A 15,597-nucleotide genomic window follows, 5' to 3' on the forward strand; every position below is an offset into this window, starting at 1 on the left:
TTTTGGCTGAAAGAGCTTCAGTAACTTCGGTGATTCGCCGAGTGCCCTGAGTATCACCAGAAGAGGTTTAAAATGTTCACTAATTCTGTGATATATCTCAGCATTTTATATATTTAACCTTTATTTTTACAAGTAATCACACTGATACTCAGTGTCGCCTTTACAATAGAGAAATCAGAAAATAACAAAAAAAAAAAATTGCCGTCTTATTAAAAACAAGAACAAGTTCCTAGTGACGCACATACTACACCAAAACTGAGAATGTGAACATAGGAAACCAGCCTACAAGTTGCACCAAAAAGAGTCTGAACTGGTTTCATGTTCCGCCCACTGACAGTGAACTGAAACAGGGAGGCTTGACTTGACACAGAAGCCACTCAGCTTCTCTGGATTACTGTGTTGCAACGTCCTAGAAATATTTAATGTTAAAATTTATTTATTAGCAAGAAGATACCTCTGCTCATTGCTGTTACACTTCAGTTTACTCTGCAGTCTTTAGCCGGCAGCAAGACAACATGGACGTCAGAGCTCTGTGCATTAGGCTGTGTGAGTACTTTCTCATTTCCACTTCACCGTATGACATTTTTCGTTTTACCTAAAGATACAGTAACCAAATCCATTTTTTCAGTTATAAGATGTGATGATACGTTCACTCGTAGCTTTAAAAGTCAAAAAGAAAATATGAAACTTTGTTGTGTCTCTTCAGTGATGACCATTGTGATTCTGCTTGGTGTACAGGATCAGAAAATTGGTGCGTGCATGCTATTTTCTCACCTATATAAAAATTATTAAACATTTTGGAGGAAAGAGCAATTCAGAAGAAAAGTTGTTGTTTCTTGTTCTTTTGTGATTTTAGTGTAACGTGTCCTGTGATGATTAATTATCATGAATTATGATACACTTAAAAAAAAACGTCCTTTTACTCTGTCATTGCGGCAGTATAGTGCAGCAGTTTTAGTAATAAAATTCTAAACTGACTCTTTCTTTATACTTTGTTTCAGATGCAGTTTCTCTTCGTGTTGTTCCAAACAGATTGCAGTTCTTTGAATATGAATCAGTAACATTTTACTGTGAAGGAGTCGATTATTGTGAAGTTGTGCATAAATTTAAAGGGAAAATAAAATCATGTAACAGAACTAACGTGAAGACACCAACAGGATCATCCTGCAAGATGAAAACTCTTTATACAGACGACAGTGGAGAGTACTGGTATGAGACTGAAGGAGGAATAAGAAGTAACATTATCAACATTTGTGTCACTAGTACGTTTGAAGAAAAATAAAGAAAGAACAACAGTGTTTGATAAATATTGAGTATAATCTAATATTGCTTCCTATTTAATTCATTATATTAAATAAATGTCAAATGCTTGTAATTTCAGATGGTCCTGTGATCCTGGAGAGTCCTGCTGTTCCTGTGTTAATGGAGGAAACTGTGACTCTGAGCTGCAGAAACAAAACTGCTTCCTCCAACTTTACAGCTGATTTCTACAAAGATGGAGGTCACATCTGTAGAAGCTCCACAGGAAACATGACCATCCACGGAGTTTCAAAATCAGATGAAGGACTTTACAAGTGTAACATCTCAGGAGCTGGAGAATCACCAGAGAGCTCGCTGAATATCACAGGTGAAACAAAGACAAACGAAAGTGAAGCAAAACTGTTGAGCCTGACACATAACTATTTAAATGTGTCAGCCTGAACAAACACTGAATAGTTGAAAATGAAGATTTGGATTTTTTTTCTCTTAAATCAACTCTTCTCTCTTTTCAAACTGTCATTTAGACTCTCAAAATGTAAATTCAACTACTAATCCAGACAGTCACAAAGAGGCAGGTCCTTCCTCCTCTGCTGCCACACCTTGGATCACTGCCACCATTTTATTTATTTTTCTCCTGGTCGTGGCCATTGGACTGTATCATTTTAGCAAAGGCTAGTGTGACAGAGGTAATGAAAATATTGAAAAATTGTCTTTTCATGCAAAACTTTGGATTCATTGCTTTTTTTTTTTTTTTTTTTGCTGTGCTCATGTGCTGTTAAACCAAAAATGTATGTTTTCTTAGCAACAGTAATCTGGAATCAAGGCACCTTAAATATTGTGACATGGAAAAATTAAAAGTAATAACTGCATTTCACATATAATACTTGAAAAAATATCTTGTTCATTTTTCGGAACGTAGATGGTTAAGGCACGACTGAAGCTCAAACAGGTCAGAACAGAGATACTGTGTTAATATTATCTGTTTATTGTTATTGTTCAGTTATTTTTCATAACAAATACTTTCTCTACCTTATATTTTAGAAATTATTTTTAGTCAGAAGCTGAAATAATTATTATAATGATAATATTTAGCAGATTATTCTCAGCCCAAGAGATGTATTGTCTGATTAGGTTAGGCATTGTTTGAAATCAGCGTGCCTGTTTTACACTACAGTAACATCTATTTACTCTAAGACGTAGTTTATCAATGTTTTAGTGTTTTAATGTTTTGTGTTTCCGTGTCCATAGAGGCCAGTAGAGTGAATGCAGGTAGAGCAACATGTGCTGCTGTAAGAAAAAACAAGAAGAAGAAAGGTATGTTTCTGAGTTTTCAACCACATCTATGAATATAGTAAAAAAAGCAAACATGGATTATTGTTATTGATATTAATGTGGTTATTCATGTTCTCACTCTTACCGTTTCTCTCTGATGGAAGAAGATGCACTGTTGTCTACACCCATTTACTACAGCTTTGTCCCGAGTGACACTCAACCACAAGGTAAGAGTCACTGTAATTAAAAGTCATTTAATAGTGACACTATTATTACGCAAACAGCAGAAATATCACCAAGTATTTGAAACAATCTAAGGTAAATAAGTGTTTTATTACATAAAAAATGGGCTTCAAACAAATGTAATTTTATTATAGGACAACATATTCAAGACTTCCCTAATACCTTAAATTAAAACCACTGAATATAGAGATTAGCAATCCTTGGTCATTGTCACTGATATTACTGTGGTCATCTATTCTTTCACTCTCACTGTTTCTCTCCATCAGATGGACTGTCCAGTAGACCTATTTACAGCTTAGCCCAGGGTGACACTCAACCACAAAGTAAGACTCATTGTGATTAAAAGCCATAATGTTATTATGGTTTCCTATCTTTTCACTCCCACTGTTTCTTTCGGTTTCATTCTATTAGATGAAGATGAACTGTCTTCTAGATCCATTTACTACAGTTTAGCCCAGGGTGACACTCAGCCACAAGGTGAGACTCATTGTGATTAAACCCATTTAATAATGATGCTTAGATTAAGCAACAACAGAAACATCCCCTAACAAGTGTTTTATTATATAAAAATATGGGTTACCAACTAATTTATTTCCATCTATTATCAAAGCAGAGTCAGAACCCACTACAAAGATCCTCTCACCAGGTATAAACCAACCCATAGCAGAGGATCCCTTTTATTCTCCAATACAGATGGTAAGACTGGGGGCAGCTATGCCTTATGTGTTGCATTCAGATAATATGTGATGAAGATGAATAAATGGGATGAATGGGTTTCATAGTGTAGACACTCCAATGCTAACTCCAGTGTTATAATATAGATATACAGTGGTGTGAATAAGTGTTGGCCCCATCCTGATTTCCTAGTGTTTTGCATTTTCATAATAACATGTTTCAGAAATATCAAACACATTTTAATAATAGACAAAGATAACTCGAGTAAATACAAAATGCGGTTTTTAATTAACAATTCCATTGATTGAGGGAGAAAAGTTATACAAACCTACCTGGTCCTGTGTGAGAAATGATTACTCTTTTTGTTAAATCATGAATTAACTGTGATTAATCACATTGTTCGGAAAGCTGGGAAAGTTCAGTTTCACTAACAGTACTCAGGCCTGATTACTGGCAGACCTGTTGAATCAAGAAATCACTTAAACAGAACCTGTCTGACAAAGTGAATCTACTTAAAATATATCAAAACAACAACATCATCATCAACTAAAGAAACACCTGAGAAACAAAGTCACTGAAATCTATCAGTCTTGAAAGGGTAACAAAGCCATTTCTAATGTTTTGGCACTCTAATGAACCACGGTGAGAGCCATTATTATACAAATGGAAAAATCCTGGAAGAGTGGTGAATCTTCCCAGGAGTTACTGGTCTACCAAAATTACTCCAAGAGCACATCAACGAATCATCCAGGAAGTCACAAAATAACTCAAAGAACAACATTAAAGAACCACAGGCCTCATGTTTCAGTTAAGGTCGGAGTTCATGATTCAACAATAAGAAAGAGACTGGTTAAAAATGATGGAAGAATTCAAAGAGAAAACCACTTCTGAACAAAAAGAACAAAGGCATGTCTCACATTTGCCAAAAACATCTTCAAGATCCCCAAGACTTTTAGGAAAATATTCGTGGACTGACAAAACAAAAGTGTTAAGAGAAAACTCAGGAGGCAAGAAAAACAGACTCAGCGCTTTTTACATGTACATGGGCGGTGCCCCGACACAGTCTCCACACAGCGACGTGTATGAGACGAGTCACGGAGGATTCGTGCCAGGGCATTCCCTTGTTCTTTATTATATAGTCAGACAGCTTGCATTCCATTCTTGGGTGGAGCATACAAAGAGAAACAACTCCGTATATGTAAACTGAAGATATGTGAGTTCGTTGGCCATATCAGGGTTTGTTCAGCAGCTTCCTCATGCAGTGATTACACTAATGTCACACACACACTAAGTTTAAATGAAGCTAAACACTATAAGAGTACAAACACTTTAAAAACAGTAATACAAATTTCCTTTAACAAAAAGTTCTTTTGGAAGGTTTGAGTCACATTACATAACATGTAATAAACTTTACATATAATAAAACCTACAGCATTTCAGAAAAGAAACATCATAGCAACTGTAAAATATGGTGGTAGTAGTATGATGGTCTGGGGCTGTTTTCCTGTTTCAGGACCTCTACCAAAACATCCTGAAGGAGTATGTACAGTATGGTCATCTGTTTGTGACCTCCAGCAAAGCAGACTTGCGTTTTACAGCAGGACAATGCAAAACACTCTAGCAAGTCCAAATGAAGATTTTGGAGTGACCCAGTCAAAGTCCTGACCTCAATACTGACCTAAACTGATTTGCTGTTGCATGACCTTAAAAAGGCACAATATCATGTAGATTTGTATTTTTTTTTCACCCTTAAAATGAACACCTGTATTTAGGAACAGCATTTTGTGTTTACTTGTGTTATCTAGCTCTAATATTTAAATTTCTTTGATCTGAAACATTCAGGTGTAACAAAAATACAAAAAAAAAACCAACTAAAAATTCTGGAAGAGTGCAAACACTATTTCACATCACTGTATATAGCTTATATACTCACTCCCAAACTTGTGTTAAATAATGCTGCCATGAAAAAACACGTATGTAGAAAAAAATCCTTGATACAGTACAGAGTACAAGAAAAATATACATTACATCAAAAGTGATAATACACGTTTGGCAACTACTCGTTGAAGTTAAAATTGGTTTACAATGTACAGAATACAAAAATTGTTTCTATGTTTTTTGTTTGTTTTAGTTAATGTTTTTTTTCTATACCATTCTATCTTGCAGGTTGCAGAGTGAACTGATTGAAGACATAATCACATCTCAGTGAGAGATTTTGTAATTGAAAATTTTTCATTTGGTTTTGGTTTCCATGTTTATAAATCGTGATAACTTTTGTCTAGTTAGTTAGACACAGCTGGCTGCCAGACGCACATGTTTATAAGTGGATATGAGGCTGAATGCTACTAAAAGCACCTGACTTGACCTGTCTGTTGTCTTTGATGTGTATGAATGCTCTTTACAAGAAAAGAGTCATTACAGCTTGTAACACACACACTCACTGTGGTCAACCACTGATCTAAAACTGTTGCATTACATTTGTTCCCCAAACAGACGCATCACCTTCTGGGTGAGCCTAACAAGCATGTCTCTAACTGAAATATGGTCTAGTACAAGATAAAATACAGTGTTGTACAAAAAATACTTTACTTTACTTTAATAAATTTAAACAGGATTTGCGTTTTACATGTCACACCCATAGACCTGCTGACTCACTTAAACAGAACTCATCTGATAAAGTGAAATACACTACAAGATCTCAACAAGTAATGATAGACTAGGAAAAAAAAGTAGGACACTCAAAGTAACAAAGTCATTGAAATCAAAATAAAGATTTTGGAGTGGTCTAGTCAAACTTTGGACCTAAATCTGTTTGAAATGCTTGACATAACATTAAACAAACCATTTATGCTTGAAACCCCTCCAGTGTGGTAAAAAAAAAAATGCTGCTTAAAGGATTTTGCAAACAAGAGTGGGCCAATTTCTTTTTTTGCATAGGGCCAGGTAGGTTTGGATATTTCCATTAATAATCTAATCATCTTTTAAAAACTACATTTTTGTACTTACTTTGGTTATTTTTGTGTTTTTCAAACAGATTCATCACAGCCCTACCATAATGTTTACCTCATCTTGCAGACTGTGTTCATCAATATGATGGTGGCTCTGCTGCTGCTGCTGGCTCTACTTCACTATGGGAAAGTTGGATCTACAAAAAATAACTCATGTTCAACATCATGTAATTGTAACTGTCATTAAATCAAAGATGGCGGTGTGCTTTGATGCAGTGATTTTCTGCTCTTCACGTTCGTTGCTTTGTTTTCTATATTTTCTACATGTACAGTGGCTTGCAAAAGCATTTGACCCCCTTGAATTTTTCCACATTTTGTCACATGGGAAAGACCAATGCAAAGTGGTGTACACGTGAGAAGTGGAACGAAAATCATACATGATTCCAAACATTGTTTTACAAATAAATAACTGAAAAGTGGGGTGTGCGTAATTATTCAGCCCCCTGAGTCAATACTTTGTAGAACCACCTTTTGCTGCAGTTACAGCTGCCAGTCTTTTAGGGTATGTCTCTACCAGCTTTGCACATCTACAGACTGAAATCATTGCCCATTCTTCTTTGCAAAACAGCTCCAGCTCAGTCAGATTAGATGGACAGCGTTTGTGAACAACAGTTTTCAGATCTTGCCTCCCGATCTTACTGTACACAGCCGTGTATGTACTGTACATATAGAAACCACTTAACCTTGACACACAGACAGAAAGATGAACAAACACAGAGAACAAGAAGTGGTTGTGTCTCTGTAGTCTGTACTTCCTGTCTTATGTTGCCAGTGCTGAGTGTTTAATTGATTTTCTTTTATTCTGTGTTCCCTTCCTCCTTTTTCAATTTCTTGTATTTAGTTTATGCATATGTGTTTGTCTCCATATGATGAAAAAAAGGAGAGACTCTGAGAATGTAAACTGAACATGACACAACAGCTCGTACATATGATTTTATCAAGAAATATATTAAAGAAAAATTCATCCCGACTTCTTAGACAGTTGTTCATATCTTCCCACTTGTTTCTCTGACAGTTTCTTCTGAATCTCTTTCATTTCTTTGTCTCTCTCAAGTGTTTAATAATTTGTTCCTTGTCTTTTTCTAGCTTTCCCTTTCTTTCTGTTATTTGGATTATAATGTTCTCCGTTTCCTCCATTAGTTTTTCTGTCATCTTTAACAGTTCTTCATGTACTTCTGTTCTCTTTTCCAGGTTAGTTTTTTTATCTCCACGCTTCTGCATTTTTTTCTCTTTGTCAAGTAATGGGGTTTCTTTCTCTTTTTTCACAGCCTCTTTCATCTCTGTCTTGTCCTCCTGCTGTAGTGTGTTGAGTTTTTCTCTCTGGTTCTTCAGAAATGTCTTCTGCTCCATCAGTTTTTCAATGGTTTGTCTGACATGTTTTAAGTCTTCATCCTTGTTCTGCAACTCATCTTCAAGTCTTTTCTTTTCCTCACATTCTTTCTGTAATTTTTCCTCCATCTCTGTTTGATTTTCATCCTCATCATCTTTGCTGATTTCTGTGTGATAAAATTGCAGGAAAAAAATATTTGGAAAATAAGGACAACATATTAGTCATTTTTATGTGTTCACATGTGTTGACAGTATTAATTTACTATACCAGTAATCAAATATAAATGGAAATAAACAGTCTGAAGCATTACTATAGAGACTGACACTATGGTTAGCACCCTACAACAATGTAGAGTCTTTTGAGAAGGACTGACTTTCAGATGTATTTCAAAATTCAGTGAAAATAGATTTTCAGAAATCACTAATGAACGATATTTAAAAAATAACATTAGATGTACTGAAACTGCTACGTGTGAATCAGAGAGGTTTGGCCAATTTTATTCAAAACCACATCTATCTGTTCGTGCATATCTAATTTTCACATTTAATTTTCTTTCACTGCTTTGTTTATATGAGTAAACGAGTGCAAACATGACATTTTGGTCACAATTCCTACAACAAGGATAAAGCACAAAAAGTTTTAATTTATATTGTATCTATAACTATAATTTTACAGTGGGTGATTTCCTCAAATATTTTTACCTTGGCCCCCAAAATGTCTCAGTCACACTAGAGGAAAACAATAGGAAGGCAACTTGTGGAATTTCTACACACTCAGCAGGTGGTTGTGGCAACCAGTTGCTCTTCTAGAGGTTGAGGGTGCTCTATGCTCCACTTTGATCACAAGGCAATTGCACAGGTTGCTAATAGGATGCAAGCTGCCAACAAATAATCACAGCGTGACTTGAACTAAGTCTAGTTACTCTCCGACAGATGGGCAATCACTTGCCAATAATTGACACTTAGTTTGTAAATGCAGACAGAGAGTCAAGATATCCACTGTTTTCCCTGGAGCACCTTTAACATAACTGTTTGTGTCATTTTTATTTGAATCACGTTTGTACTACTTAAGACAGTGACACTAAAACAAGACATTAAAAAAGTCTGATAATAATTTGAGGTTGGGGTTAAAAGTACAATAAAGTTTGAACTTACTGGTTTTCTTTTGTCCCCATTTCCATATTAGGATTACTGCTGTCCCGACGGTTATTAAACAAACAGCCAAGTTGATGATAATGTGAACAGCAGTATTAGACTGGACCATAAAGAGATCACCTGTGAATATAAAGAGACATAATTTGCCAGATTCTACTTTCTGTAACTGAAAATTAATGTGAGTGATATAAAAAAAAGGCATTTCTACCTGAAACATGGATGTGTGTCTCTTTGATTTGACTGATATTCTTCTGTTGAACTTTGCAGGTGAAGCTGTAGCTCTGTCCTTTCTCCACAGTCACTTTACTGCTCACAGTATAGAGCCCATCAGAACCTCTGACATTCTTTGTAGGTTCAACAGAAATAGGTTTTCCCTCACTGTCCACCCACAACATCTGAGGCTCTGGATACCAGCCATTAGATTTACACTCTAACACCATTTCATTTTTGACATCGGTGAGTTCTATGACCGGTGAGGAAGCTGAGCCTGCAAAGAAAGACAAAATATTGAAATGTAGTTGCCAATATATATATATGTAAAATAGTTAGAGTCGGCCTAAATTTCTCTCTTATTGACCTTAACTCAAATTGTCCTTGTAAACTTATAGAGAGGCCCAATGCTATGTGACATCAACTGTGCCAATCTAACTGGTCAAAATTTTAATAATCTTACTTATTTATTCCATTTTCTTTTTTCAAACTTCCTGTATATAGCCTGAAATTAACTTGTACCTATCCAAGTAGTTCTTTGTCAAATCAGCTTTCCTCTGGTTCATCTTGGTAAAATGGCCTCCTTGGCTGAATTGTTTTTCTCATGGGGCCAGATACCCCTCGGTTGGCAAAAAGCCCATTTAGTGGGTGCACAAATCCCCTGTGATTCCAAGTACTTTTGTTTTTTGTTATGCACCTCTCTTATTTGTCCAGTTGCACTGCTTAATAACCCAGCTGCTTCATGTGCTACACTGGTCAGGTTGTGTGCCCTGATGGCCAGAAAACCAGAATGCCAATGACTCTGTACTCATTCCCTCTTGTCAGTTCATGTCAATATGCTCAGTCCACATATCTGTCAAGGAAGTATTTTCTAGCCCAAGTAAGAGCTATTTTGGTTACCCAGAATAAAACTCATATGTTTCTGTGAATGATCCACTTTCTACTGGAGCTGACCCAAGTGTTTCTTTATCCCTCTTGTTATTCTGAGTGCCCTTTGACCCTCAATATCTATGTTACTTGAAGTCTTTCTTGACATCTAAATTGCAAAGTGAAGAAATTAACCTAAATTAAATGAAACTTACCTACAGCAAGCGTCACCACAGTTCCTGCATTAAATTTAGGTACAAGGCATTTGTATGTTCCTGCATCAGAGAGTTGTACTGTGGAGAGTTTCAATGAAATGTCTCCACACTGCAGTTTGTTGACAGAGAGTGATGTTCTTCCTGTGTACAAAGGATTCTGCTCAGTCAGAAGCTCCACTCCCTCTCGCCTCACATAGACAGATCTAGGTTTGAGGTCAGTTCTGGACCAATCCACAGTCAGGTCAACAGCATCCACAGCAGGTTCCAGGTGGCATGGCAAAATGATGTCATCACCAATCATGGCCACTATTGGCTGAGTTGGACCAATCATCTGATGCTGACCTAAACAAATTTAGGGACACATACAGTTCAGCAGTTTTGTAATTGTGAAGATGAGGCCGAGTAAGATATGTAATTGATTTATTTAACTACATCAACATAAACTGTTTCTGTTACAGTGTGTTTTCATCATCTGTGTAAGACTAGAGGTAAGCACTCTAAATTGTGGATTTTATAAATGTTTGTGTGCAACTTACCATCACAAGTTTGTGTTAGAAAAAGGAGGAAGACAACCACATGATGCAAAACCAAGAGATGTTTATTCTTTATAGGACCCATTCTCGATGTCTGCAAAAAAAAGCATAGCAAGACACTTTTTTCATATTAAGCCATTCTCTGATAGAAAAATGAAACAGTCAAAGACTGATTTGCAGACTGTCACGGTAATATTACATTTGGAAAACGTATTTAATTATGTTAAATTTATTTTTAATCATTTAGAAATGCGCTTCTTTCCAGGAGTAACAGTAACAAGAGAGATCAAGAACACTGCAGGAAATCTGGACATTCAACTGAAAGACAAACTGGGAATTGTTGACTTTTTCTTCTTAGCTCTTGGTGAGAGCTAGCATGTCACCTGGACACTGCCCAGTTACTCATCTTTGTGAAGTCATTAAACTACAAGCAAAATAACAAAAACACTTTTTTACAAAATCAAAGGTTTGTGAAAATTTGCACAAAAGTATGTTTTTGTTGATAAACAGTGATAAAACATTGGCCACTTTCACATTTCTGATTGCCACATCGACTCTTACCAGTAACCGCTAAAGAGATCAAATTGATAGAGCGATGAAAGTAGAGAGACAATAGACACATGTAATATTGAGTCCAGTATATCCATGATGCCCTCCTCCAATAAGCTGTGTCTGTGCATAGGTCATGGTTTCTATTGTCCTGTTTGCAATTAATAGACTTACTGTCTATTTAATGCTGATAGAAGATATGGATTTTGTTTCAAATTGCAAACTCTCCAAGTAGCTACCAATAACAGAATGTAATTAAAATACACAATTTAGATGTTTATGAATGCACAAGTATCCAGAAATAATAATGATGTTACTTTTACTCCTTCACTGCAGAAAATTTCAGCACTTACAGCACTCTTTGTGCCTCTGGTAACTGTAAATGCTAATGTGAGGCTGTAAAAAAAAGGTTTTTTACTCAATCATGTGGGTGGCTGTAGCTCAGGTGGCAGAGCAGGTCAGCCACTAACTAGAAGGTCGGTGGTTCGATCCCAGGCTGCTCCAGGCTGCATGCCAAATATCCTTGGGCAAGATACTAACCCCATGTTTGCCTACTGGTGGTGGTCAGAGGGCCCGGTGGCGCCAGTGTTCGGCAGCCTCGCCTCTGTCAGTGCGCCCCAGGGCAGCTGTGGCTACAATGTAGCTTGCCGTCACCAGTGTGTGAATGTGTGTGAATGGTTGAATGACTGAATGTAGTGTGAAGTGCTTTGGGGTCCTTAGGGACTGAGTAAAGCGCTATACAAATGCAGGCCATTTACCATTCAATCAAATTTAACAAGTTGATTTGTAGAGAGCACCAGGTCAAATGTTGCAGAACTGAACACACACACACACACATCAATCACTCCCTGGTGGTCACATGTCTCCATAATATAAGTGGCAAAAACAGTAGAAAAGTGAAAATTTACAGTGGCCCTGAAGTGCAAACCACAAAAACAAATCACAAAACGCACAACAAATTGAAAAGCACGAAAACAAATTGAAAAGCGCAAAAACAAATCACTTAACGCAAAAACAAAACGCACAACAAATTGAAAAGCGCAAAAACAAATAACAAAATGCACAACAAATTGAAAAGCGCAAAAACAAATCACTTAACGCACAACAAATTGAAAAGCGCAAAAACAAATTGAAAAGCGCAACAACAAATCACTTAACGCAAAAACAAATTGAAAAGCGCAAAAACACAAACCAAACCGGAAGAGGTAGGTACCAATGCTGCAACAACAGGCATCACTGATTGGATGATGGATCCGGTAGCCTTTTGAACCGGAAGTTGTTCTGCCGAACGTGGTTATGAGAAAGAGCAGTCAACGGCCGTTTATCAATGCCCAAGTATGTGAGTACGTACTCGCGTTCTCGGTGAGTACATACTGGCCGAGAACGCGAGCACGGACTCGCGATATGTACAATTGGAACACCTGCGTATGTGATGATGTCACAGGTCCGGAGTTTTTACTGCCGTCCCCTCTTAATTTAACTGTGAGTAACATGTTATGAAGCTTAACTGTAATCACAGCCAAACCGGTTTACTCAGGAAAAAATAAAACACTGAAATAAACCAAACATTAACATTTAGAAGTGATCTAAGTGACTTATATATCATTTGTAACCTCAGTAGTGAAACCTCTATTAATAAAAATAGTGTACATGTACATACGTGTACATACCTTAATAAAAACAAGCAGGTGAGATGTTAGAAAGCTTTTATTTTTATTTTAGTGGACACCCAATACTATAGACAGCTGCTGGAGTTTCTTTAACCTGAGTAGTGGGAAGTCCGCGAGCGGTGGTGGTGGGAAGGGGGGGGGGGGGGTTGAAAACGATGTGCCGGGAGTCCGGGAGTTTTGGATGGAATGCATTCTGGGATATTTAGCTGTACCAAGTCACCATCGATGCATGCTCGATAAAACGGGCGGATCGAGAACACATCCGGGACTTTTTCGCGTTCTCGGCTTGATGCGCGTGCCAATTGGAACAGTACTTGGTCTCCGACTGATGACGTTTCACGAGTACACGAGAACGCAAGTACGCACAAGTACGCATATTGATAAACGCCCAACATGTTTTGTCCAAGTTGTGGACAGTTGTTCTGCATTCGGCAGAACAACTTCCGGTTCAAAAGGCTACCGGATCCATCATCCAATCAGTGATGCCTGTTGTTGCAGCATTGGTACCTACCTCTTCCGGTTTGGTTTTTGTTGTTGCGCTTTTCAATTTGCTTTTGCGCTTTTCAATTTGTTGTGCGTTTTGTGATTTGTTTTTGTGGTTTGCACTTCAGGGCCACCGTAAAAATTAACAACTTTTCTTCAAAATAAAATGCTGACATTACAGAATGCATGGTTTTATAATACAACAGCAGAGATTAAAAAAACGTGGTTTCATGTCGAAGTGAATGAGGCATTTTTGTATCGAGAGGCACTACACAAAAAAATAATAATGCAATCAAATCAATTTTGTGTGTGTTCTTTGACATGTCCAAGAATCTATTCAACCCCAATGTCCCATCCTCATGCTATTTATTACATGGAAAAATGTTTTTTTATGAGTTTTTTCAATAAATAGTTTATAATTCAAACATTTAAAGTGGCATTTAAAGGCTTAAAATCCTGAAGATAATTTAATATTTGATTAAGTGATTTGTGAAAAAAAGCAGAAAAAATATTGTTGGTTGAGGTTTTTCTGGCAGATTTTGTGTGTGTAGATTTTTGTACACAAAGGTATCGAAATGGTGCAAAATGCATCAGCTGAGTATGGATGAGTAAAAGGCTAAAAGACTCTAGATATTAAAAAAAAAAGATTTCCTGCAAAAATCCATGTTACAAGCTTTAACACAGCCAAAATGTAGTCACACTCTTGTGTTTCACTCACTAGAGTAACATTCCTGACATTGTACTAATGACTGTCATCCTCCCACAACTGATCACAGGTGATATGTCATCATCAGGTTTTTGTTTTTTTCACTATGAACTGTGAGTCTTTGGGCTAGTACCCTCACCCCTCGAGTCCCTACTATATTTTCCTTTGAAAGTAGAAAAGCGAGCTCTCTACCTTTGCTTGACATAGTGTGGAACAAACCTGATGAGTCTAAAGCTTAAAATCAAACAAACACCTCTGAACTTTCAAGATTTTTTCTGAGGAGGAAACTGACTCTTGTTTTCAGACAGCTGGGCTCCTGAGTTTGCATGAAGCAGTCATTTTCAGAGGAGAAACCGAAACAATTGATGTGAGCTGACTCCACCAAACTCTGTAAACAGCACAGCAATCAGCAGCAGTCTGTGGCATTGACAGAAAGAAAATCTGAGAAACCTGCTGCTGCAGTCAGCTCTGTGTTTTATCTCTATTTGGCAAATAAATTAAAGAAAAGCACAAAGGCTCAGCCAAGGATGGAGGTGACCCATCAAAAGGAGTACAGATCAGCTTAGACTATGACCTTTTACTTTGTAATGCACGTGCTCCATAGCAGTGTAACTTATGCACATAACTAAAACTAAAAGCTCAGAGTTTCTTTTAAGTCACCTCGATGAGACAAAGTCCTGCTTTAAGTGCAGGTCTCTGCACGATTGCAAGAACAGTTCTTTATAAACATAAATACAGCTTTTCTCAAACTTTGCTGCTACATTTGGAGCTTTGTGCAGCTTTTAACAACTGACACACATTTATCATCTAGTATGAGCTCACAGTTTGACAGCAAAACAACAGTCTGACTTTATTCAGACTCTTGTCTGTAGAAAAAAATGCCTTTTTTTTTTTTGTTTTTACCACATATTTCAGTGTTTTGTTAGAAGGTTCTTGTTTGTTTGTTCTCTGAATCAAAAACAAAACAACAAAGAACCCAACAAATAAATTAAAAAAGACTTACCACAGATAAAGACACAGTGATCCAAACTGATTCAAACTGTCGCTGTTAAAGTAAAATGAATCATTGGAGCTGAGCAGGAAACAGGAACTGAGACAAGTATTAACGAGTCACTGCAAACTGGACACTCCGGTCGGATCAGTTTCAAACGTTCATTGCTGCACATTCCTTGGTCTATCAGAGAAACTCTGAGTATGACGAACACAGGGACGGTTGACCTTGATTGCATATTGCAACAGATCAGTACAGATCATTTGTAAATGGGTTCAGTTGTTTCTTATTACCTTCAACAAGGAGCTCATGTTTTTGGTAGCATCTCTAAAGGTTTTGAATATATTCTGATACTCTGTAGGGTGAAGAACAGGATCATGTTATAACAATCAATAAAATTTGATTTACATCCTGTGAGGTAGTCAGACTCG

General features: G+C 37.0%; 2 protein-coding genes and 1 long non-coding RNA gene across 3 annotated transcripts; 2 read left to right on the plus strand and 1 right to left on the minus strand.

Annotated features, from left to right (window-relative positions):
• The first annotated feature begins 470 nt into the window (after positions 1 to 470).
• On the plus strand, positions 471 to 1,701 carry LOC120433955 (Fc receptor-like protein 5). The gene is made up of 4 exons (XM_039601150.1): positions 471 to 546; positions 707 to 751; positions 1,002 to 1,262; positions 1,382 to 1,701. Exons 1-4 carry the CDS (start codon positions 516 to 518, stop codon positions 1,699 to 1,701), a joined length of 657 nt encoding a protein of 218 aa, XP_039457084.1. The 5' UTR covers positions 471 to 515.
• An 815-nt stretch (positions 1,702 to 2,516) lies between these two features.
• Positions 2,517 to 3,400, plus strand: LOC120437344. The gene is made up of 4 exons (XR_005611043.1): positions 2,517 to 2,574; positions 2,697 to 2,759; positions 3,042 to 3,098; positions 3,187 to 3,400. It is a non-coding gene; the product is annotated as an uncharacterized LOC120437344 (long non-coding RNA).
• Positions 3,401 to 6,958: 3,558 nt separating this feature from the next.
• On the minus strand, positions 6,959 to 15,262 carry LOC116330951 (butyrophilin subfamily 3 member A2-like). The gene is made up of 6 exons (XM_039607575.1): positions 15,179 to 15,262; positions 10,771 to 10,861; positions 10,235 to 10,576; positions 9,151 to 9,429; positions 8,943 to 9,062; positions 6,959 to 7,954 (listed from the first exon to the last, which is right to left on the minus strand). Exons 2-6 carry the CDS (start codon positions 10,850 to 10,852, stop codon positions 7,491 to 7,493), a joined length of 1,287 nt encoding a protein of 428 aa, XP_039463509.1. The 5' UTR covers positions 10,853 to 10,861; positions 15,179 to 15,262; the 3' UTR covers positions 6,959 to 7,490.
• Between the last annotated feature and the right edge of the window lie 335 nt (positions 15,263 to 15,597).

Source organism: Oreochromis aureus, linkage group 3 (assembly GCF_013358895.1).
Source record: "Oreochromis aureus strain Israel breed Guangdong linkage group 3, ZZ_aureus, whole genome shotgun sequence".
Classification (NCBI taxonomy): domain Eukaryota; kingdom Metazoa; phylum Chordata; class Actinopteri; order Cichliformes; family Cichlidae; genus Oreochromis; species Oreochromis aureus.